General features: G+C 40.8%; 2 protein-coding genes across 3 annotated transcripts in view; both read left to right on the forward strand.

Moving 5' to 3' along the window:
• The window catches only part of ahnak (AHNAK nucleoprotein), a 34,079-nt gene extending 13,042 nt beyond the window's left edge, over positions 1 to 21,037 (forward strand). Inside the window, exon 6 of the mRNA XM_073487651.1 lies at positions 44 to 21,037. Coding sequence (XP_073343752.1) covers positions 44 to 20,083 — 20,040 coding nt within the window. The 3' untranslated portion in view covers positions 20,084 to 21,037. The remainder of the gene's footprint in view (positions 1 to 43) is intronic.
• A 4,544-nt stretch (positions 21,038 to 25,581) lies between these two features.
• Positions 25,582 to 26,247, forward strand: part of klhl4 (kelch-like family member 4) — a 33,440-nt gene continuing 32,774 nt past the window's right edge. Inside the window, exon 1 of one of the 2 annotated variants that reach the window (XM_073487695.1) lies at positions 25,582 to 25,814. The gene's annotated coding sequence lies outside the window, so the exon portion shown is untranslated. The remainder of the gene's footprint in view (positions 25,815 to 26,247) is intronic. The other variant, XM_073487693.1, reaches the window with a different exon arrangement.

Raw genomic sequence — 26,247 nt, forward strand, 5'->3', positions numbered from 1 at the left:
TAATTTCCATGTTCTATGCCCTCCTGTGTTTTTCTATCAACAGAGTGGAGATGATGAGGACTACAAGAGAATATACACGAAAAAGATTAAACCAAGGCTGAAGTCTGAAGACCTTGCAGAGGGAGTAGATGTTCGCACAGAGCGGCATAGCAGCACAAGCAGCGATGGCAGCACGATTACTACCATCACCCGCCGCATCACTACTTACACTGTGGATATGCCAGGTGGCATAAGTGAGCAACTTGAACTTTCGAGCCCAGAATTCAAGGGGCTAAGGCACGAATCTGGAGATGGCTCTTCTCATATCAGAATCTCACATGGCAGCCCATCAGGTAAAGTGGGAGCAGAAGAGGGAGTATTTGAGTCAAGCAATGTCTCTTACACTGGGCCCCAAGTTAGCTCAACAGAGACACGCTGGGCCAGTGGGGGAGTTCAGACTACAACATTTACAAGAGAGGGGGATAGAGAAAGAGTTACAGGTCTCAAATTCAAAGGGCCTAACTTTGGGGGTACAGACCAGGGTGGCTTTCAGATCTCAGGAGGGAGTGGAGAGCAAGGAGACAGAAGCATTCAGGTGTCAGGAAAAACCATGACACTAAGTGACAGCACAAACACTGGTAGTAGACATATTACAATAGGAGGGTTGCGCGCTGCAGAAGTAACTTCAGCTGATGAGAACGGAGGGTCAATTAGTCTGTCTTTACCAGGAAAAAGCATGCAGATTTCCACTCCATCTGTGGAGGGAGGTGTTGACACCAGTTTAGGTGAGAGGACAAAGGTGAAGGTATCTGAAAGTGACATCAGTCTCCCGCAGGGAAAGGGATCAGGCAGTATTGATATTCAGAATGTCAGATTTAGTGGAGGTTCCAGAGATATTGATACAGAATTGAGAGGCAGCAGGATAGAAGGATCCGCAATAACAATAGGCAATGTTACCTCAGGATATTCCTCAGCAGCAGGGAAGATTTCAATGGCAGATGCGGATGTCAATCTTACAGGTTCAAAGTTGAAGGGTGAGGTTGATGTCAACCTGCGAAGCACAAAGGGAGGAATAAAAGCATCTGGAACACACAGTGAAGTTCCAGGCTATGAAACTGAGGGCACTGTGAGTGGCATAAAAATGTCAACAATCAAGATGCCTGTGAGTGGAATGAAAGGAATCAAGAAAGAGGGAACTAGTGTTGAAGTTAAACTCATTGGTGATGCAGATATGTCAGTACCTGTAACACATAAGGAGGTGCAAAAACCAGAGCTAGACATCAAAGGGACAGCTATACAGATCAGAGGTCCTAATGCTAACACTGAAGGGCCTGTGCCCAATGTTATACTTCCAGAAGCTGCCAGTGACTTCACAGCACCTGCAATCAACTCTAGCATTAAAATCAAAGCACCTAAGAGTGAAAGCAAATACAAAATGGAGGTGTCTCATGTTAAAATGGGGCCAGACACAGATGTAAGCCTGGAGAGTTCTAAGGTAGAGGGAGATCTTGATGTAACAGTGCCAAAGATTGAGGGAAAAATGAAAGCACCCAAAATAGACATTAAAGGCCCAGCTATAAACATTGCGGGGAAAGAAGGGGATTTCAAAATGCCCTTGATAAAGACAACACCATTTGGGGCCAAAGGAGCAAAAGTTGACGTAAAAGGTCCTGGGGTTGACATTGAAGCACCAGAAGCTGATAGAGGGGGGTCTGATCTAAAAATTGAAGGACTGAAAGGGAATATCAGTCTGAAAGGAAAAGCAGTAAAGGGAGACGTGGATGTGTCAGTTCCAAAGATTGAGGGGCACACAACAAAATCAGGAGTTGAAATCAAAGGACCAGAAGTTGACACTGAAGGTGGATTTAAAATGCCTAAAATCACAGTGCCATCATTTGACATCAAAGGTCCAAAACTGGAAGGTCCTGATGGTAATGTTCGCCTTCAAAAAGGTAATATTGACGTGAAAGCACCTGGTGTTAAAATAACTCCAGAGATTGACATTGAAGGCCCTGATACAAACAATCAGGGACCCAAAGTCAAGATACCAACCATAAAAGGACAAAAGATACCAAATGTAGACTTTAAACTTAAAGGTCCTAAAGTGGAGGGAGATGTGGATGCTTCACTTCCAAAGATTGCAGGAGATGTGAAAGCTCTTGATGTGAATATTGAAGGACCAGATGTTGACATTGAGGGCCACAAAGGAGGATTTAAAATGCCAAAAATGAAAATGCCAACATTTGGCTTCAAAGGCCCAAAACTGGAAGGTCCAGATGTTGACGTAAACCTTCCAGAAGCTACCATTGATGTCAAAGCACCTGACGTTGACATTAAAGGTCCAGAGATTGGCATTGAAGGACCAGATGCAAAGCTCAAAGGAACCAAAATGAGCATGCCAACAATTTCTGGACCAAAGGTCTCCATTCCGACTGTGGACTTAAATCTGAGAGGTCCCAAACTCAAAGGAGATGTGGATGTATCAGCACCAACGATTGAAGGAGACATCACACCACCTGAACTTGACATTAAAGGGCATAAGGGTGGATTTGCAATGCCTAAAATTCAAATGCCGTCACTGAACATTAAAAGTCCAAAGTTGGAGGGTGCTGATATTGATGTAAACCTTCCCAAAGCAAACATTGATGTGAAAGCACCTAAGACTGACATTAAATCTCCAGATATCAACATTGAAGGCCCAGATGCAAAAATCAAAGGACCCGAATTGAAGATGCCAACCATTAAAGGACCAAAGATGCCAGATTTAGACATCAAACTCAAAGGTCCTAAAGTGGAGGGAGATGTGAATGTTTCACTTCAGAAGATTGAAGGAGATATTAAAGCTCCTGGTATGGATATTGAAGGACCAGATGTTGACATTGAGGGCCACAAAGGATTTAAAATGCCAAAAATGAAAATGCCAACATTTGGCTTCAAGGGTCCTAAACTGGAAGGCGATGTGGATGCGTCAGTTCCAAAGATCGAAACAGACATTAAAGCACCTGATGTTGACATCAAAGGTCCAGAGATTGACATTGAGGGTCCAAGTGGTAAAATCAAAGGACCAAAATTCAAGATGCCAACTATCACAGCACCAAACATTTCCATGCCAGACATGGATTTCAATCTGAAAGGTCCCAAAGTTAAAGGTGATGTGGATGCTTCACTTCCAAAGATTGAAGGAGATGTGAAAGGTCTTGATGTGGATATTGAAGGACCAGATGTTGACATTGAGGGCCACAAAGGAGGATTTAAAATGCCAAAAATGAAAATGCCAACATTTGGATTCAAAGGCCCAAAACTGGAAGGTCCAGATGTTGATGTAAACCTTACCAAAGCTGACATTGATGTGAAAGTACCTGATGTTGACATTAAGGGTCCAGAGATTGATATTGAAGGGCCAAAGGGTGTATTTGAAATGCCAAAAATGAAAATGCCATCACTTGGATTCAAAGGTCCAAAAGTGGAAGGTCCAGATGTTGATGTAAACCTTCCCAAAGCAAACATTGATATTAAAGCACCTGATGTTGACTTCAAAGGACCAGAGATTGACATTGAGGGTCCAAGTGGTAAAATCAAAGGACCAAAATTCAAGATGCCAACTATCACAGCACCAAACATTTCCATGCCAGACATGGATTTCAAGCTGAAAGGTCCCAAAGTTAAAGGTGATGTGGATGCTTCACTTCCAAAGATTGAAGGAGATGTGAAAGGTCTTGATGTGGATATTGAAGGACCAGATGTTGACATTGAGGGCCACAAAGGAGGATTTAAAATGCCCAAAATGAAAATGCCAACATTTGGATTCAAAGGCCCAAAACTGGAAGGTCCAGATGTTGATGTAAACCTTCCCAAAGCTGACATTGATGTGAAAGTACCTGATGTTGACATTAAGGGTCCAGAGATTGATATTGAAGGGCCAAAAGGTGGATTTGAAATGCCAAAAATGAAAATGCCATCACTTGGATTCAAAGGTCCAAAAGTGGAAGGTCCAGATGTTGATGTAAACCTTCCCAAAGCAAACATTGATATTAAAGCACCTGATGTTGACATCAAAGGACCAGAGATTGACATTGAGGGTCCAAGTGGTAAAATCAAAGGATCAAAATTCAAGATGCCAACTATCACAGCACCAAACATTTCCATGCCAGACATGGATTTCAATCTGAAAGGTCCCAAAGTTAAAGGTGATGTGGATGCTTCACTTCCAAAGATTGAAGGAGATGTGAAAGGTCTTGATGTGGATATTGAAGGACCAGATGTTGACATTGAGGGCCACAAAGGAGGATTTAAAATGCCAAAAATGAAAATGCCAACATTTGGATTCAAAGGCCCAAAACTGGAAGGTCCAGATGTTGATGTAAACCTTCCCAAAGCTGACATTGATGTGAAAGTACCTGATGTTGACATTAAGGGTCCAGAGATTGATATTGAAGGGCCAAAGGGTGGATTTGAAATGCCAAAAATGAAAATGCCATCACTTGGATTCAAAGGTCCAAAAGTGGAAGGTCCAGATGTTGATGTAAACCTTCCCAAAGCAAACATTGATATTAAAGCACCTGATGTTGACATCAAAGGACCAGAGATTGACATTGAGGGTCCAAGTGGTAAAATCAAAGGACCAAAATTCAAGATGCCAACTATCACAGCACCAAACATTTCCATGCCAGACATGGATTTCAAGCTGAAAGGCCCCAAAGTAAAAGGTGATGTGGATGCTTCACTTCCAAAGATTGAAGGAGATGTGAAAGGTCTTGATGTGAATATTGAAGGACCAGATGTTGATATTGAGGGCCACAAAGGAGGATTTAAAATGCCAAAAATGAAAATGCCAACATTTGGCTTCAAAGGCCCAAAACTGGAAGGTCCAGATGTTGATGTAAACCTTCCCAAAGCTGACATTGATGTGAAAGTACCTGATGTTGACATTAAAGGTCCAGAGATTGATATTGAAGGGCCAAAGGGTGGATTTGAAATGCCAAAAATGAAAATGCCATCACTTGGATTCAAAGGTCCAAAAGTGGAAGGTCCAGATGTTGATGTAAACCTTCCCAAAGCAAACATTGATATTAAAGCACCTGATGTTGACATCAAAGGACCAGAGATTGACGTTGAGGGTCCAAGTGGTAAAATCAAAGGACCAAAATTCAAGATGCCAACTATCACAGCACCAAACATTTCCATGCCAGACATGGATTTCAAGCTGAAAGGTCCCAAAGTAAAAGGTGATGTGGATGCTTCACTTCCAAAGATTGAAGGAGATGTGAAAGGTCTTGATGTGGATATTGAAGGACCAGATGTTGACATTGATGGCCACAAAGGAGGATTTAAAATGCCAAAAATGAAAATGCCAACATTTGGCTTCAAAGGCCCAAAACTGGAAGGTCCAGATGTTGACGTAAACCTTCCCAAAGCTGACATTGATGTGAAAGTACCTGATGTTGACATTAAAGGTCCAGAGATTGATTTTGAAGGGCCAAAGGGTGGATTTGAAATGCCAAAAATGAAAATGCCATCACTTGGATTCAAAGGTCCAAAAGTGGAAGGTCCAGATGTTGATGTAAACCTTCCCAAAGCAAACATTGATATTAAAGCACCTGATGTTGACATCAAAGGACCAGAGATTGACGTTGAGGGTCCAAGTGGTAAAATCAAAGGACCAAAATTCAAGATGCCAACTATCACGGCACCAAACATTTCCATGCCAGACATGGATTTCAAGCTGAAAGGTCCCAAAGTAAAAGGTGATGTGGATGCTTCACTTCCAAAGATTGAAGGAGATGTGAAAGGTCTTGATGTGGATATTGAAGGACCAGATGTTGACATTGAGGGCCACAAAGGAGGATTTAAAATGCCAAAAATGAAAATGCCAACATTTGGCTTCAAAGGCCCAAAACTGGAAGGTCCAGATGTTGATGTAAACCTTCCCAAAGCTGACATTGATGTGAAAGTACCTGATGTTGACATTAAAGGTCCAGAGATTGATATTGAAGGGCCAAAGGGTGGATTTGAAATGCCAAAAATGAAAATGCCATCGCTTGGATTCAAAAGTCCAAAAGTGGAAGGTCCAGATGTTGATGTAAACCTTCCCAAAGCAAACATTGATATTAAAGCACCTGATGTTGACATCAAAGGACCAGAGATTGACATTGAGGGTCCAAGTGGTAAAATCAAAGGACCAAAATTCAAGATGCCAACTATCACAGCACCAAACATTTCCATGCCAGACATGGATTTCAAGCTGAAAGGTCCCAAAGTAAAAGGTGATGTGGATGCTTCACTTCCAAAAATTGAAGGAGATGTGAAAGGTCTTGATGTGGATATTGAAGGACCAGATGTTGACATTGAGGGCCACAAAGGAGGATTTAAAATGCCAAAAATGAAAATGCCAACATTTGGCTTCAAAGGCCCAAAACTGGAAGGTCCAGATGTTGATGTAAACCTTCCCAAAGCTGACATTGATGTGAAAGTACCTGATGTTGACATTAAAGGTCCAGAGATTGATTTTGAAGGGCCAAAGGGTGGATTTGAAATGCCAAAAATGAAAATGCCATCACTTGGATTCAAAGGTCCAAAAGTGGAAGGTCCAGATGTTGATGTGAGCCTTCCCAAAGCAAACATTGATATTAAAGCACCTGATGTTGACATCAAAGGACCAGAGATTGACGTTGAGGGTCCAAGTGGTAAAATCAAAGGACCAAAATTCAAGATGCCAACTATCACGGCACCAAACATTTCCATGCCAGACATGGATTTCAAGCTGAAAGGTCCCAAAGTAAAAGGTGATGTGGATGCTTCACTTCCAAAGATTGAAGGAGATGTGAAAGGTCTTGATGTGGATATTGAAGGACCAGATGTTGACATTGAGGGCCACAAAGGAGGATTTAAAATGCCTAAAATGAAAATGCCATCATTTGGCTTCAGAGGCCCAAAAATGGAAGGTCCAGATGTTGATGTAAACCTTCCCAAAGCTGACATTGATGTGAAAGTACCTGACGTTGACATCAAAGGACCAGGGATAGACATTGAGAGTCCAAGTGGTAAAATCAAAGGACCAAAATTCAAGATGCCATCTATCACAGGGCCAAAAATCTCCATGCCAGACGTTGATTTCAATCTGAAGGGTCCCAAGCTTGAAGGAGATGTGGATGTGTCAGTTCCAAAGATTGAAGGAGACATCAAAGCACCTGAAGTTAACATCGAAGGTCCAGAGTTTGATATCAAAGGGCCTAAGGGTGGATTTGACATGCCAAAAATCAAAATGCCGACATTTGGCTTCAAAGGTCCAAAAGTGGAAGGCCCAGATGTTGATGTAAACCTTCCCAAAGCTGACATTGATGTGAAAGTACCTGACGTTGACATCAAAGGACCGGGGATAGACATCGAGAGTCCAAGTGGTAAAATCAAAGGACCAAAATTCAAGATGCCATCTATCACAGGGCCAAAAATTTCCATGCCAGACGTTGATTTCAATCTGAAAGGTCCCAAAGTGGAAGGAGATGTGGATGTGTCAGTTCCAAAGATTGAAGGAGACATAAAAGCACCTAAAGTTGATATCGAAGGTCCAGAGTTTGATATCAAAGGGCCAAAGGGTGGATTTGAAATGCCTAAATTCAAATTGCCATCATTTGGCTTCAGAGGCCCAAAAGTGGAAGGTCCAGATGTTGACATAAACGTTCCCAAAGCTGACATTGATGTGAAAGCACCTGATGTTGACATTAAAGGTCCAGAGATTGATATTGAAGGTCCAAAGGGTGGATTTGAAATGCCTAAAATTAAAATGCCAACATTTGGCTTCAAAGGTCCAAAAGTGGAAGGTCCAGATGTTGATGTAAGCCTTCCCAAAGCTGACATTGATGTGAAAGTACCTGATGTTGACGTCAAAGGACCGGAGATAGACATTGAGAGTCCAAGTGGTAAAATCAAAGGACCAAAATTCAAGATGCCAACTATCACAGGACCAAACATTTCCATGCCAGACATGGATTTCAAGCTGAAAGGCCCCAAACTAAAAGGTGATGTGGATGCTTCACTTCCAAAGATTGAAGGGGATATAAAAGCACCAGAAGTTGACATCGAAGGTCCAGAGTTTGATATCAAAGGGCCTAAGGGTGGATTTGAAATGCCTAAATTCAAATTGCCATCATTTGGCTTCAGAGGCCCAAAAGTGGAAGGTCCAGATGTTGACATAAACGTTCCCAAAGCTGACATTGATGTGAAAGCACCTGATGTTGACATTAAAGGTCCAGAGATTGATATCGAAGGGCCAAAGGGTGGATTTGAAATGCCTAAAATTAAAATGCCAACATTTGGCTTCAAAGGTCCAAAAGTGGATGGTCCAGATGTTGATGTAACCCTTCCCAAAGCTGACATTGATGTGAAAGTACCTGACGTTGACATCAAAGGACCAGGGATAGACATCGAAAGTCCAAGTGGTAAAATCAAAGGACCAAAATTCAAGATGCCAACTATCACAGGACCAAAAATTTCCATGCCGGACGTTGATTTCAATCTGAAAGGTCCCAAACTGGATGGAGATGTGGATGTGTCAGTTCCAAAGATTAAAGGAGACATAAAAGCGCCTAAAGTTGACATTGAAGGTCCAGACTTTGATATCAAAGGGCCTAAGGGTGGATTTGAAATGCCAAAAATGAAAATGCCAACATTTGGCTTCAGAGGCCCAAAAGTGGAAGGTCCAGATGTTGATGTAAGCCTTCCCAAAGCTGACATTGATGTGAAAGTACCTGACGTTGACATCAAAGGACCCGAGATAGACATTGAGAGTCCAAGTGGTAAAATCAAAGGACCAAAATTCAAGATGCCAACTATCACAGGACCAAACATTTCCATGCCAGACATGGATTTCAAACTGAAAGGCCCCAAACTAAAAGGTGATGTGGATGCTTCACTGCCAAAGATTGAAGGGGATATAAAAGGACCTGAAGTTGACATTGAAGGTCCAGATTTTGACATCAAAGGGCCAAAGGGTGGATTTGAAATGCCTAAAATCAAAATGCCATCATTTGGCTTCAAAGGCCCTAAAGTGGAAGGTCCAGATGTTGATGTAAGTCTTCCCAAAGCTGACATTGATATGAAAGTACCTGATGTTGACATCAAAGGACCGGGAATAGACATTGAGAGTCCAAGTGGTAAAATCAAAGGACCAAAATTCAAGATGCCAACTATCACAGGGCCAAAAATTTCAATGCCAGACGTTGATTTCAACCTGAAAGGTCCCAAACTGGAAGGAGATGTGGATGTGTCAGTTCCAAAGATTAAAGGAGACATAAAAGCACCTAAAGTTGACATTGAAGGTCCAGAGTTTGATATCAAAGGGCCTAAGGGTGGATTTGAAATGCCAAAAATGAAAATGCCAACATTTGGCTTCAAAGGCCCAAAAGTGGAAGGTCCAGATGTTGATGTAAGCCTTCCCAAAGCTGACATTGATGTGAAAGTACCTGACCTTGATGTCAAAGGACCGGAGATAGACTTTGAGAGTCCAAGTGGTAAAATCAAAGGACCAAAATTCAAGATGCCAACTATCACAGGACCAAACATTTCCATGCCAGACATGGATTTCAAACTGAAAGGCCCCAAACTAAAAGGTGATGTGGATGCTTCACTTCCAAAGATTGAAGGGGATATAAAAGGACCTGAAGTTGACATCGAAGGTCCAGATTTTGACATCAAAGGGCCTAAGGGTGGATTTGACATGCCTAAAATCAAAATGCCGACATTTGGCTTCAAAGGTCCAAAAGTGGAAGGCCCAGATGTTGATGTAAACCTTCCCAAAGCTGACATTGATGTGAAAGTACCTGACGTTGACATCAAAGGACCGGGGATAGACATCGAGAGTCCAAGTGGTAAAATCAAAGGACCAAAATTCAAGATGCCATCTATCACAGGGCCAAAAATTTCCATGCCAGATGTTGATTTCAATCTGAAAGGTCCCAAACTGGATGGCGATGTGGATGTCTCAGTCCCAAAGATTAAAGGAGACATAAAAGCCCCTAAAGTTGACATTGAAGGTCCAGAGTTTGATATCAAGGGGCCTAAGGGTGGATTTGAAATGCCAAAAATGAAAATGCCAACATTTGGCTTCAGAGGCCCAAAAGTGGAAGGTCCAGATGTTGATGTAAACCTTCCCAAAGCTGACATTGATGTGAAAGTACCTGACGTTGACATCAAAGGACCCGAGATAGACATTGAGAGTCCAAGTGGTAAAATCAAAGGACCAAAATTCAAGATGCCAACTATCACAGGACCAAACATTTCCATGCCAGACATGGATTTCAAACTGAAAGGCCCCAAACTAAAAGGTGATGTGGATGCTTCACTTCCAAAGATTGAAGGGGATATAAAAGGACCTGAAGTTGACATCGAAGGTCCAGATTTTGACATCAAAGGGCCAAAGGGTGGATTTGAAATGCCTAAAATCAAAATGCCATCATTTGGCTTCAAAGGTCCAAAAGTGGAAGGCCCGGATGTTGATGTAAACCTTCCCAAAGCTGACATTGATGTGAAAGTACCTGACGTTGACATCAAAGGACCCGAGATAGACATTGAGAGTCCAAGTGGTAAAATCAAAGGACCAAAATTCAAGATGCCAACTATCACAGGACCAAACATTTCCATGCCAGACATGGATTTCAAACTGAAAGGCCCCAAACTAAAAGGTGATGTGGATGTGTCAGTTCCAAAGATTGAAGGAGACATCAAAGCACCTGAAGTTGACATCGAAGGTCCAGAGTTTGATATCAAAGGGCCTAAGGGTGGATTTGACATGCCTAAAATCAAAATGCCGACATTTGGCTTCAAAGGTCCAAAAGTGGAAGGCCCAGATGTTGATGTAAACCTTCCCAAAGCAAATCTTGATGTAAAAGCACCCGATGTTGACATTAAAGTGCCTGATATTGATGTTGAAGGGCCAGATGCAAAAATCAAAGGACCAAAAATCAAGATGCCATCAATATCAGGACCAAAAATATCATTGCCAGATGTTGACATCAATCTGAAGGGGCCAAGAGTGAAGGGTGATTTGAAAGGGGATGTTCAATTACCAAAAGCTGACCTAGAGGGCCCAGATGTTACAATTGATGCTCCAGAAATTGGCACAAAGAAAACGAAATTTAAAATGCCAAAGTTTGGATTTAAGGGTCCAAAGGTAAAGGCTCCAGAAGTTGATGTGAAAACAGGAAAAGGGGATGTCAACATCAAAGGGATGACCGGTAGCACTGAAGGTCTTGATCTTGACCTGGGATTGACTGGTCCAAAAGTCAAGGGATCCAAATTCAAGATGCCAAAATTTGGTTTCAAAGGCCCAAAGGTTGAAATGCCAGACGTTGATATAAACCTTCCCAAAGCAAACATGGATATAAAAGCACCTGATATTGACATCAAGGGACCAGAGGTTGATATTGAGAGTCCAAGTGGTAAAATCAAAGGACCAAAACTCAAAATGCCAACTATCTCTGGACCAAAGATTTCCATGCCAGACGTTGATTTCAAGCTTAAAGGTCCCAAACTGGAAGGAGATGTGGATGTGTCAGTTCCAAAGATCGAAGGAGACATAAAGGCACCTGAAGTTGACTTTGAAGGTCCAGAGTTTGATATCAAAGGGCCTAAGGGTGGATTTGAAATGCCTAAAATTAAAATGCCAACATTTGGCTTCAAAGGTCCAAAAGTGGATGGTCCAGATGTTGATGTAAGCCTTCCCAAGGCTGACATTGATGTGAAAGTACCTGATGTTGACATCAAAGGACCAGAGATTGACATTGAGGGTCCAAGTGGTAAAATCAAAGGACCAAAATTCAAGATGCCAACTATCACAGGACCAAACATTTCCATGCCAGACATGGATTTCAAACTGAAAGGCCCCAAACTCAAGGGTGATGTGGATGTGTCAGTTCCAAAGATTGAAGGAGACATAAAAGCACCTGAAGTTGACATCGAAGGTCCAGAGTTTGATATCAAAGGGCCTAAGGGTGGATTTGACATGCCTAAAATCAAAATGCCGACATTTGGCTTCAAAGGTCCAAAAGTGGAAGGTCCAGATGTTGATGTCAACCTTCCCAAAGCTGACATTGATGTAAAAGTGCCTGACGTTGACATTGAAGGACCAGGAATAGACATTGAGAGTCCAAGTGGTAAAATCAAAGGACCAAAATTCAAGATGCCAACTATCACAGGACCAAAAATCTCCATGCCAGACGTTGATTTCAATCTGAAAGGTCCTAAACTGGAAGGAGATATGGATTTGTCAGTTCCAAAGATTAAAGGAGACATAAATGCACCTGAAGTTGACATCGAAGGTCCAGAGTTTGATATCAAAGGGCCTAAAGGTGGATTTGAAATGCCTAAATTCAAAATGCCTACATTTGGCTTCAAAGGTCCAAAAGTGGAAGGTCCAGATGTTGATGTAAGCCTTCCCAAAGCTGACATTGATGTGAAAGTACCTGATGTTGACATCGAAGGTCCAGAGTTTGATATCAAAGGGCCTAAGGGTGGATTTGAAATGCCTAAAATGAAAATGCCAACATTTGGCTTCAGAGGCCCAAAAATGGAAGGTCCAGATGTTGATGTAAGCCTTCCCAAAGCTGACATTGATGTGAAAGTACCTGACGTTGACATCAAAGGACCAGGGATAGACATTGAGAGTCCAAGTGGTAAAATCAAAGGACCAAAATTCAAGATGCCAACTATCACAGGACCAAACATTTCCATGCCAGACATGGACTTCAAACTGAAAGGCCCCAAACTGAAAGGTGATGTGGATGTGTCAGTTCCAAAGATTGAAGGAGACATAAAAGCACCTGAAGTTGACATTGAAGGTCCAGAGTTTGATATCAAAGGTCCTAAGGGTGGATTTGACATGCCTAAAATCAAAATGCCGACATTTGGCTTCAAAGGTCCAAAACTGGAAGGTCCAGATGTTGATGTCAACCTTCCCAAAGCTGACATTGATGTGAAAGTACCTGAAGTTGACATCGAAGGACCAGGGATAGACATTGAGAGTCCAAGTGGTAAAATCAAAGGACCAAAATTCAAGATGCCATCTATCACAGGACCAAAAATCTCCATGCCAGACGTTGATTTCAATCTGAAAGGTCCTAAACTGGAAGGAGATGTGGATTTGTCAATTCCAAAGATTAAAGGAGACATAAATGCACCTGAAGTTGACATTGAAGGTCCAGAATTTGATATCAAAGGGCCTAAGGGTGGATTTGAAATGCCTAAATTCAAAATGCCGACATTTGGCTTCAAAGGTCCAAAACTTGAAGGTCCAGATGTTGATGTAAATCTTCCCAAAGCTGACATTGATGTGAAAGTACCTGATGTTGACATCGAAGGTCCAGAGTTTGATATCAAAGGGCCAAAGGGTGGATTTGAAATGCCTAAAATGAAGATGCCATCATTTGGCTTCAGAGGCCCAAAACTGGAAGGTCCCGATGTTGATGTAAGCCTACCCAAAGCTGACATTGACGTGAAAGTACCTGACGTTGACATCAAAGGACCGGGGATAGACATTGAGAGTCCAAGTGGTAAAATCAAAGGCCCAAAATTCAAGATGCCAACTATCACAGGACCTAACATTTCCATGCCAGACATGGATTTCAAACTGAAAGGCCCCAAACTAAAAGGTGATGTGGATGCTTCACTTCCAAAGATTGAAGGGGATATAAAAGGACCTGAAGTTGACATCGAAGGTCCAGATTTTGACATCAAAGGGCCAAAGGGTGGATTTGAAATGCCTAAAATCAAAATGCCATCATTTGGCTTCAAAGGTCCAAAAGTGGAAGGCCCGGATGTTGATGTAAACCTTCCCAAAGCTGACATTGATGTGAAAGTACCTGACATTGACATCAAAGGACCCGAGATAGACATTGAGAGTCCAAGTGGTAAAATCAAAGGACCAAAATTCAAGATGCCAACTATCACAGGACCAAACATTTCCATGCCAGACATGGATTTCAAACTGAAAGGTCCCAAACTAAAAGGTGATGTGGATGTGTCAGTTCCAAAGATTGAGGGGGAAATGACAGGACCTGAAGTTGACATCGAAGGTCCAGATTTTGACATCAAAGGGCCTAAGGGTGGATTTGAAATGCCTAAATTCAAAATGCCATCATTTGGCTTCAAAGGCCCTAAAGTGGAAGGTCCAGATGTTGATGTAAGTCTTCCCAAAGCTGACATTGATGTGAAAGTACCTGATGTTGACATCAAAGGACCAGGGATAGACATTGAGAGTCCAAGTGGTAAAATCAAAGGACCAAAATTCAAGATGCCCTCTATCACAGGGCCAAAAATTTCCATGCCAGATGTTGATTTCAATCTGAAGGGTCCCAAACTCGAAGGAGATGTGGATGTGTCAGTTCCAAATATTGAAGGAGACATAAAAGCACCTGCAGTTGACATTGAAGGTCCAGAGTTTGACATCAAAGGGCCTAAGGGTGGATTCGAGATGCCTAAAATGAAAATGCCATCATTTGGCTTCAGAGGCCCAAAAGTGGACGGTCCAGATGTTGATGTAAGCCTTCCCAAGGCTGACATTGATGTGAAAGTACCTGACGTTGACATCAAAGGACGCGAGATAGACATTGAGAGTCCAAGTGGTAAAATCAAAGGACCAAAATTCAAGATGCCAACTATCACAGGGCCAAACATTTCCATGCCAGACATGGATTTCAAACTGAAAGGCCCCAAACTAAAAGGTGATGTGGATGCTTCACTTCCAAAGATTGAAGGGGATATGAAAGGACCTGAAGTTGACATCGAAGGTCCAGAGTTTGATATCAAGGGGCCTAAGGGTGGATTTGAAATGCCTAAAATCAAAATGCCATCATTTGGCTTCAAAGGTCCAAAACTGGAAGGTCCAGATGTTGATGTAAACCTTCCCAAAGCAAACACTGATGTTAAAGCACCAGATGTTGACATCAAAGGACCAGAGGTTGACATTGAGAGTCCAAGTGGTAAAATCAAAGGACCAAAATTCAAGATGCCAACTATCTCGGGACCAAAAATTTCCATGCCAGACGTTGATTTCAAGCTTAAAGGTCCCAAACTGGAAGGAGATGTGGATGTGTCAGTTCCAAAGATCGAAGGAGACATAAAGGCACCTGAAGTTGACTTTGAAGGTCCAGAGTTTGATATCAAAGGGCCTAAGGGTGGATTTGAAATGCCTAAAATGAAAATGCCATCATTTGGTTTCAGAGGCCCTAAAGTGGAAGGTCCAGATGTTGATGTAAACCTCCCCAAAGCTGACATTGATGTGAAAGCACCTGATGTTGACATCAAAGGACCAGAGGTTGACATTGAGGGACCAGGTGGTAAAATCAAAGGACCAAAATTCAAGATGCCAACCATCTCAGGACCAAAAATGTCCATGCCAGACCTTGATTTCAAGCTTAAAGGTCCCAAACTTGAAGGAGATGTGGATGTGTCAGTTCCAAAGATTCAGGGTGGCATAAAGGCTCCCACGGTCGATATTGAAGGACCAGATGTTGACATTGATGGGCTTAGAGGAGGAATTAAAATGCCTAAATTCAAAATGCCATCCTTTGGAGTGAAAGGTCCAAATGTTGAAGGGCCAGAAGTTGATGTAAGCCTCCCAAAAGCTGAAATTGATATTAATGCCCCTGAAGTTGAAATGAAAGGAGCAGGCATTGACATTGAGAGTCCAAGTGGTAAAATCAAAGGACCGAAATTCAAGATGCCAACTATATCAGGACCAAATCTTTCCATGCCTGATGTGGATTTCAATCTCAGAGGTCCTCAGCTTAAAGGGGATGTGGATGTGTCAACGCCGAGGATTGAAGGAGATATAAAAACACCTGAGTTTGACATTAAGGGTCCAAAGGTTGATATTGAAGGTCCAAGAGGTGGCTTTGAACTTCCCAAAATGCCAAAAATGAAAATGCCATCCTTTGGCTTCAAAGGTAGAAAAGTAGAAGGTCCAGATGTTGACATAAACCTTCCCAAAACAAACATTGATGTGAAAGCACCTGACGTTGAACTTCAAAGACCCGAGATTGACATTGAAGGACCGGATGCAAAACTGAAGGGTCCCAAATTAAAGATGCCAGATTGGGATGTGAGTTTGAAAGGGCCCAAATTAAAGGGAGATATTGATGTGTCAGCTCCAAAGATTGAGGGTGACATAAAAGCTCCAAAGGTTGATATTAAAGGACCAGATGTTGATATCGAGGGCCACAGAGGCGGATTTAAGATGCCTAAGTTTAAAATGCCATCCTTTGGGATGAAAGGTCCAAAAATTGAAGGGCCAGAACTTGATGTCAGCCTTCCTAAAGCCGACATTGATATCAGAGAACCGAAAATGGATATCAAAGGACCGCAAGTAGACTTTGAGAGTCCAAGTGGTAAAATCAAAGGACCCAAATTCAACATGCCAACTATCACAGGACCAAAAATCTCCATGCCAGACATTGATTTCAATCTGAAAGGTCCCAAATTGGAAGGAGACGTGGATGTGTCAGTTCCAAAGATTGAAGGAGACATAAAAGCACCTGAAGTTGACATTGAAGGTCCAGAGTTTGATATCAAAGGGCCTAAGGGTGGATTTGAAATGCCTAAAATCAAAATGCCATCATTTGGCTTCAAAGGTCCAAAAGTGGAAGGTCCAGATGTTGATGTAAACCTTCCTAAGGCTGACATTGATGTGAAAGTACCTGACGTTGACATCAAAGGACCAGGGATAGACATTGAGAGTCCAAGTGGTAAAATCAAAGGACCCAAATTCAAGATGCCCTCTATCACAGGGCCAAAAATGTCCATGCCAGACATTGACTTCAATCTGAAAGGTCCTAAACTGGAAGGAGATGTGGATGTGTCAGTTCCAAAGATTGAAGGGGATATGAAAGGACCTGAAGTTGACATCAAAGGTCCAGAGTTTGATATCAAAGGGCCTAAGGGTGGATTCGAAATGCCTAAAATGAAAATGCCATCATTTGGCTTCAGAGGCCCTAAAGTGGAAGGTCCAGACGTTGATGTAAACCTTCCCAAAGCTGACATTGATGTGAAAGCACCTGACGTTGATATGAAAGGACCAGAGATAGACATTGAGAGTCCAAGTGGTAAAATCAAAGGACCAAAATTCAAGATGCCAACTATCACAGGGCCAAACGTTTCCATGCCAGATATTGATTTCAATTTGAAAGGTCCCAAACTGAAAGGAGATGTGGATATGTCAGTTCCAAAGATTGAAGGTGACATAAAAGCGCCTGCAGTTGACATCGAAGGTCCAGAGTTTGATATCAAAGGGCCTAAGGGTGGATTTGAAATGCCTAAAATGAAAATGCCATCATTTGGCTTCAGAGGCCCTAAAGTGGAAGGTCCAGATGTTGATGTAAGCCTTCCCAAAGCTGACATTGATGTGAAAGTACCTGATGTTGACATTAAAGGTCCAGAGATTGATATTGAGGGGTCAAAGGGTGGCTTTGAAATGCCTAAAATGAAAATGCCAACATTTGGCTTCAAAGGTCCAAAAGTCGAAGGTCCAGATGTTGATGTAAACCTTCCCAAAGCTGACATTGATGTGAAAGTACCTGACGTTGACATCAAAGGACCAGGGATAGACATTGAGAGTCCAAGTGGTAAAATCAAAGGACCCAAATTCAAGATGCCCTCTATCACAGGACCAAAAATCTCCATGCCAGACGTTGATTTCAACCTGAAAGGTCCCAAACTGGAAGGAGATGTGGATGTGTCAGTTCCAAAGATTAAAGGAGAAGTAAAAGCACCTAAAGTTGACATCGAAGGTCCCGAGTTTGATATCAAAGGGCCTAAGGGTGGATTTGAAATGCCTAAAATGAAAATGCCAACATTTGGCTTCAGAGGCCCAAAAATGGAAGGTCCAGATGTTGATGTAAACCTTCCCAAAGCTGACATTGATGTGAAAGTACCTGACGTTGACATCAAAGGACCAGGGATAGACATTGAGAGTCCAAGTGGTAAAATCAAAGGACCAAAATTCAAGATGCCAACTATCACAGGGCCAAACATTTCCATGCCAGACATTGATTTCAATTTGAAAGGTCCCAAACTGGAAGGAGATGTGGATGTGTCAGTTCCAAAGATTGGAGGTGACATAAAAGCACCTGCAGTTGACATCGAAGGTCCAGAGTTTGATATCAAAGGGCCTAAGGGTGGATTTGAAATGCCTAAAATGAAAATGCCATCACTTGGCTTCAGAGGCCCAAATATAGAAGGGCCAGGAGTTGATGCAAGCCTTCCTAAAGCTGACATTGACATCAAAGTCCCAGAATTGGATGTTGACATTAAGAGTCCTAGTGGCAACGTCAAGGGCCCAAAAATCAAGATGCCAACCATCTCAGGACCGAAAATATCCATGCCAAATGTGGACTTCAACCTTAAAAGTCCTGAACTCAAAGGTGACATGGATGTATCAGCTCCAAACATAAAGGGAGACATAACAACACCTAATGTTGACATCAAAGGTCCAGGAGTTGACATCAAAGGGTCTAAGGGTGGTTTTGAAATGCCTAAAATTGGCATAAACCTTCCCAAATCTAATACTGACTTCAAAGCACCTGATCTCGGCATCAACGTAAAAGGGCCCAAAGTCAAAGGAGATATTAAAGGTACAGATGTTAACATTGCAGTACCCACTGTCACTATGGAAGGTGCGTCTATTGATCCTGTAAAGACAGGTGTTACATTTCCCAAGTTCAAAGGGCCTAAGTTTGGAATGAAAGCCCCTGAAGTGGAGGGTCCTGAATCAACAGTTAAGACACCCACGTTCAGTGTGGGATCAAAAGGTTTGAAAACAGACATTAGTCTCCCAGAAACTGAAGCAAGTCTTGATGCCCCTGATATTGATATACATGTAAAGGGGAAAAAGGGGAAATTTAAACTTCCGAAAGTAAAAGGAAAGGCAAAGAAACCTGAAATTGACATTGAAACACCAGCTATGAACATGGATGTAGACACACCCAATATCCATGTCAAAGGAACAAAGGTAAAAAAGCCTCTTTTTGGTAAGCTTCATTTCCCTGATGTGGAATTAGATATCAAATCACCAAAAGTCAAAGGTGATGGATTTGATGTAGATTTGCCATCTGCTGGCTTGAACACCTCTATTGACAGTCCAAATGTTAATTTGGAAGGGCCAGATGTCAAATTAAAGACTCCAAATGTGAACGTATCTGCTCCTGATATTGATGCAAATCTAAACAGGCAAGGAGAAGCAACCATGTCTGCAGGTTTTAAAGCCCCCAAAATAAATGTGAAAGGTGGTGCAGAGTTTGACACTGGTGTTTCAGGGGGCAGTGCAAGTGGTGGTCTTCATTACCCAGAGGGTACTGTAACATTTCCCAAAATGAAGATACCAAAATTTGGCATTGCTCTGCCTCAATTGGAAGGGCAGCAAGGTGGAGGGAATGTTGATTCAGAACTTGCAGCTAGTGGAGGTATAAACATACAGTCTCCATCTGTAAGTTGCCAAGTCAGTTCACAAAATGTTGAGGTTCCGAGTCCAGAACTTAGGCACAGTGAAGGCAAAGTAAGGGTGAAGATGCCAAAATTGTTTGGCAAATCAAAAGGAAAGGGCGGTAGTGCAGGTGACCTTCGGGGACCAGAGGTAGAAATGAGTGCTAGTGGAAAAGGTGGTAAGGTCTCTAAAGACCAAAGTGTACATAGTGGTAAATTAGGATTAGAGGGTGATGGTGGACTCAGTGTGTCAGCTAAGGGCAAGTCAGCCTCACTGGATCTATTTAAGAAATCAAGACATCGGTCTTCTTCTCCGAGTGATGAGGGGGAGCTTGCAGTTAGTTCTCCTTCAACTCACTTAGAAGCCGAGGGTGGTGACATTTCACTAGACCTAGGAGGAAGCAAGGTCAAAGGAAAGAAAGGCAAGTTGAAGTTTGGAACCTTTGGAGGTTTTGGTTCAAAGTCAAAGGGCTCATATGAAGTGACACTTGGTGAGGACAGTGGAGCAGGAGTGGAGGGAAGTGCAGGTGTTTCCCTCTCTAAAAAATCAAGGTTGTCTTCATCGTCCAGCAGTGACAGTGGTTCAAGAGGTGGTTTTAGGTTCCCAAGACTTGAACTATCCGTTTCACCAAAGAAATGATTAACTATGGGGCAAATTAAACTCTCTCATGTACAACCAAATTCCCTCACTTAATAAGGCAAATTCCTCAAACGTTCTTTGAAACCTAAAACGACAGTCATCTCAATGTTGTTAACTACTAGTAATTCTTTTTTTTTCAGTAATCAGACAGGAGTGCATGAGATTGTTTAAAATCCCTTCACACTGTAAATAAGATTCATTTGTATTGTAATAATAAATATTGTTTTATGTACATAGTCCAGATTTATTGAACATAGGCCACCTCACAAAATTTTCACCAATAGTTTATTACAGGGTTTGTCATTTTGTCCTATTTCATCCTATTAAGTGAATGTTGTTAATGAACGGGTGTGGTATATTTGTATCCAGGGGTCTATTGCACAGAACAGATAGTTACAATAGTTGTTTTGAAGGAAAATGTTGTTTATACACCCAGGCAAAATCACAGTTACCATTTTTTTATGTATGAAATTATTTTACTTTCAAGCTTTGAAATTATATATTAAATGCAGAAGCATATTTACACACCATAGAGCTGGCCCTTTATAACACATTCTAAAGAGTGATGGTGTTGTATATACCATAATTGCAAAGACAATCACTGTTTGGAAACATCAACTCTCTAAAGTGCTGTCAGTATTTTTTATTCATTTTTCAGAAAATTGTTCACCCTTAAATTCTGTCATTTACAAAAAAATATGTATTTGCTTTATTTGTTGTAAAAATGTTTTGCTTCCTAATCCTGTGTCATTTTCATCTGTTTTTATGATCCTCTGTATTTTATTTCACTACATAACAATGTCACAAATAAGCAGTCACTTTTTTGATTTAATTTGTTTGCAAAAAAAATCTGTGTTGATAAAGAGTTAATGGAGACACAGCATGATTATTTGGGTCTATTCTTTTGTGTGAATTCTGCCAAATAAAAGTAAATAAAAAGATTTATAGAATTTATGAGGCTTCTTAAATCATTATTTATCAGTCCCTTAATCTTGTGATATGATATGCCATGATATGAGCAACAATTAATTGGGGTTGTCTATATTGTGTTCCACATTACAGTAATTCTATTATGACTTATTTGTATTATAATACTCATGAGGAATTATTCTCCAATTAATCCAACTTGAATTATCATTTGTATTTTTATGTAAAATATACTTTAACACTGTACACTGTTCTCCAGAGATATAACTCTGCTAACATTGGATACAGGGATACATCCATTGCATCGAACAGTTCATTGCACCAAACACACAACAAACAGTGGACTGTATCTCTCCACAAAATAATATATAAAGAGAGCTATATTCTTTCACAATGTACATATACAATGCATTCATACAGCATGGCATTCGGTGGGGTTGCAACTATGTGAAAGAGAAATGGTAAATTCCTTACCAAACAGGTGAAGTCAGGTAATAGGACCACTATCTAGATGGCCAATTAAACAAATTAGCTAACTGCTGCTACAGTTGGCAGTAGTTAGCGGTTACTCTGGTGATATGCTTCCCCCTGTTTGTTTAGAGTATGAATTTGACAGGTGGCCAATTCTTACATATTGCAAATCATAGATTCAAAAAGGTAAAGAAAAAAAAGAGAGAGAGAGAAAGAAAGAAAGAAAGAAACTTCACCTCCTTCACTCTTCTTCCTATTCAGTCTTCCTCCTCTCCACTCTACCTGGCTTGAAAGACGTTTGTGTGCTGTGGGTTGACTTGACACATGCTAGCTTCTGGCCCAGTTTTCCACAGCAGTCTTCTCTGAAACTACCGCGAGTTACGTAGAAGAAGTGATACACAGCTGCTAAAGCGAGCAGCCCCCTCTGCTGGCTAAGAAGAGCACAACACGATGGGAACGTGAATCAGTAGGCTCTTCTCTGGTGGCTGGTCATATTTCTGCCCAGTAAAAGAGTATCTTCTGCTTTGTTATTGATCCACCGTGGTTAAGAAATATGGCAACCACAAGAATAGTAAGTATGTCAAATTCAAGCCACATTAAATTAGCTTCATTTGCAAACAAAGACCAGGGCTTTGCTGCCCAGTTTAAAAATACTCTAGCCGGCTAGTCTTCCTACCAGCTATGGCCCAAAGCTGCAAGGTGGATGGCGGAGCTCTCCTGTCCAGTTGCTCATGAGGACCTGGAACTTCTCAGAGATGGGGAATGCTTCACTTCACCAACTAGCTAAGTATTTAGTTGTAGCATCCAGGGAATTTGCAGCTGTACTGACACAGGGCGCTTAAGTAGCGTTTGTAGTAAGTTTGCCTTATATTCTTATTGTTCTTCACACTACTCAACATCTAATCAGCTGAGGTCATGCCCTCAGAGGTGGAAGAACTACTCGGATCGTGTATTACATTAAGGCCTATCACATTGTGGAAATACTTACAAGTGAAAGTCATGCAAAATACCAAAATACCCAAAAGTAAAAGTAAAAGTAATGATTATTCAGAATAGTCATGGGACAATAAATTTCATCCTGTCCCTCATGAATGCCATTGTAGAATAAATTTTTTTAATTTTGATATAAAATTGCACTAAAACATACTGAAATCACATGAAACTTACTTTTTAAAAACATTTTTAGGCAATGAATACTTTTATACATCACAGATAGGACACACGTCTATTTTTAGTGAAAAAACAAACAATTGAAGAATCTTAAATAAGTAAACATAAATCATAAGGTCTTCTTGCACCAATGGAGGATAAATAAATGTCCCCGTCGTTTTGTATGTCGTAATGTGCAAGCTGAGCCTTCAGCAATGGCGACAGGCAATTCACATTAAAACAGGAAAACAATAAAGGACTGTACGTCAGTGAGCTGGACAGCTTTTTCAAGTCATTTATGTGAGGATATTCATGATTATCTCAATTCAAGATTAGCCTGATAATGAAAATTGTGATAGTTTTTTTATAGTTTTATAAAATATTTTATTGTCTTATCCCTAATTCAGAATGCCCCAGCTTCTCATACTAAAGTTAAAGTTTTATCTTGTTGTAGAATTTTACGTCTTTTTTTTTTTTGGTTGATTATGTTTTGTATCATCAGTGTGAATATGCAAAGAAACAAGAAGGCTAACTACATTTTTCTAATAACTGTAAAGGAGTAAACAGTACAATATTTGCTTCTGAAATGTGATAAAGTAGATAAAGTAGTTCAAAATGAAAATGCTCAAGTAAAGTAAAAGTGCCTCAAAATTGTACTTATGTATACAGTACATGAGTAAATCTACTTTACTTTTACTGTACCACCACTTCATGTTCTTCAGTTTATGTATCTATTTCATGAGCCATTGTCACTGCCAGGTGAAGCTCATATATGAACTGATGGTCATCCACGCACAATATTAATAATAAAGAAAACCTTCACAAGAAAATACTAAATCTATCTAAACTTCGTGCCAAAGGTCAAAGCCTAGATGACAAATATCAACTCATTATGATTTTCTCGTACATGGATTATCTACACTACTCAAAATTACTTAGATATTTGGATATGTTTTTTTTTGGTCCTCAAAAATAATGCAGCATGTTTCATTTGACTTTTATTGCATATCCATGAACATGCATATATGCACCCATATCCCAATATCCCTAAATAGTTTTGAGGAGTGTATTTCATGTGAGTTGACTGAGCTGCTATTAAGCTATAGCTGATTTTAGGCAGCTAAAACCCAACTTGCAATAACTGATTTTTTTTAGCCACTCAGGGCAAGGAGAAAACAAGGTGTGAATACAACATGATTAATCATCACCTTTTAAGTTCATATGGTGATCCTGTTTCCAAACGGGTGTGTTCCATATTTACACAGCTGTTATGGGGCAACAAAGGCATTCAGTTGCATTTTCTAGCAACTGGTGAATGTAAATCCAGTACTTATTCTGCTGTGAACTCTGTTTTTTTGTCCTTAACAACCCAGAAATATCCAGCTTGTTAGCTGCTAAATGCTTCACTGTGTTCACCAGTCACTAACTGTGTCTGCTGTTCAGTGCTGAGCACATACAGCGGGTTTTAGACCTTTTTCACAGAAAACAGTTGCCTGCTGTGGCTAAAAACAACACGATGAGAGTAGTGAGCGTGAACCAAAACAGTGAAGTTGCAGCCCGACAGATTACACATGAGGTAAAACTCATTATGAATCTGTAAAGCTGCAGATTCCGGTGATAGTCTCTGTAGTTTTTCATTCTCGCATTGTTTTTACATTGTAACTTGACACACTGTTAGTACAAAATTATCGATTCGAGACGTTTTACATAACAGTTAGGTAGGGCTGCACAGTTAAAATAATCAAAACGGCAATATGGTGCATTATCCAATCATAAGAAGCTGTAATATTTTGATCAAGGTAAAATGTGTGACAAAACAGCATTATAATCAATTACTGTGGAGCTCCAGAGATGCCCTGTGCTACAAATTCTGTTCAAACATGTTTGTTTGGTGCAGATCAAAACAAATGTCCCGTCATCATGATTTGAATGACCATCCCCACTAATCATGAATCACATTCCAATCGCAATATTTGTAAAATAAATGTAATATGCTTTTTTGACCAGGTCGTGCAGCCCTACAATTAGGGAAAGATCATCTAATGGTTACAAGTAACCAACACTGAGTGTAGGTTGTAGACTGGATATGAAACCACACGATGCCATCCTCCCCCTCCCACATCCTCCCTAACTGTGGTGTAACGGCAAATTTCTTCTACTTTTGTAAAGAGGCGGGTCATTATTCTTCACAGAATCGCAAGTGGTCGCTTGTCAGGAAAACACAGACAATAGTTGTGATGTGGTCAGACAATTACAGTTTATTGTACAGTTTTATTTTACAAATAGGATATAAAATTATTGCACAGAAGAGACAAAACACCTCATTGATATAAATCGATCACGTTCTGTTCATTAGCATTGTTAAAGGTGGATTAATTGACATGTCTCGCAAAATATCAGCAGTCTGTTGACAAAATTTGGGAGTGTATATAGGTTGGCAAAATAAAAATATTTTATGGCACGCTGAAATGCCTGACCTAAGCAACTAAACCTCTGTGACAACTACACAGAAGATTGAAATAGGTCACCTTATAAGGAATGTTAAATACGCCACCCAGTGGTTAAATTATAATAAACCACCACTGTTTCAAGAACTTGATAAATAGTCTTCAAAACACTTCTGTGATTATTTAACTCTGCGCTATATATTTCATTAGGCCTGAGATTCATATAATGTTGCATCATCACATGCAGTATCAAAACGTTTGTTTATTATTGACTTCTCTTTATTTGACATTATAAATACTTATTTGTACTTGTAAAAAAACAGATATGGACTCATGTCAGTAATAATGGTTTTCATCAAGCAGCAGTGAGCGATCTTGTTCACCTAAAAACGAATCAACACAAGTGTTTGCAGGGTAAGGCTTTGTGAAAGCGGTGTTTTGCCTCAGTGACAGGATGTGATCCCAGTGTTCCTGGTTGCTTGAATGCAATTGTTGTTGTAGAGCAGAGGAAGGAACTTCTCTGGAGTTTCCTTTACAAGAGGAAAGTGCTGCCTTCCTTTCTGGCGAGGCAGACATTTTTGTGCTGAAAGAGGGACACGGGTGAAGAAAAAGTTGGAACAGTCCTGCACAATTGTGAGTTATTGGATTACAGGCAGGTCGACTTCACTTGCCATCCATTTCAGAAGGTAATTCCACCGTTTGAATGGTGAGGAGTAACTGTAGAGTCAATTTCTCAGGTAAGAAGAACTATTACTAGTTGTAAGAAATTTTGTTATTAATTACCACAGATGCCAGTATTGACAGAGAGATTTGAATTTAACCAGTAGCACAAATGCATTCTGGTTATGATATGTCTTTGGTTGTGTTCAGATGTGCCTAAAGCGGTGTATGTTGTCGATTCAGGAAGTACATTAACCTCGTCTGCCTGTTCGGCCATAAATGGAACGTTAAATGTCAGTTTCTCGTAAATTTTCAACTCGTGTCTTCTGACCTCCACAGTGAGTGAAAGGCTGCATCTCATTACTGCATCCTGGTTGTGTTCACATGAGGTCAGGGATGTAACGGCAAAGAATCAAACGTTCTTACATTTAAAAGTAGTATTTTACATCATGCGTCATCACAAGTCACCACTTATGTGTATATAGGTGAATATGATACGTGAGCACGTGT

This window comes from Pagrus major, chromosome 18, assembly GCF_040436345.1.
Source record: "Pagrus major chromosome 18, Pma_NU_1.0".
Classification (NCBI taxonomy): Eukaryota; Metazoa; Chordata; class Actinopteri; order Spariformes; family Sparidae; genus Pagrus; species Pagrus major.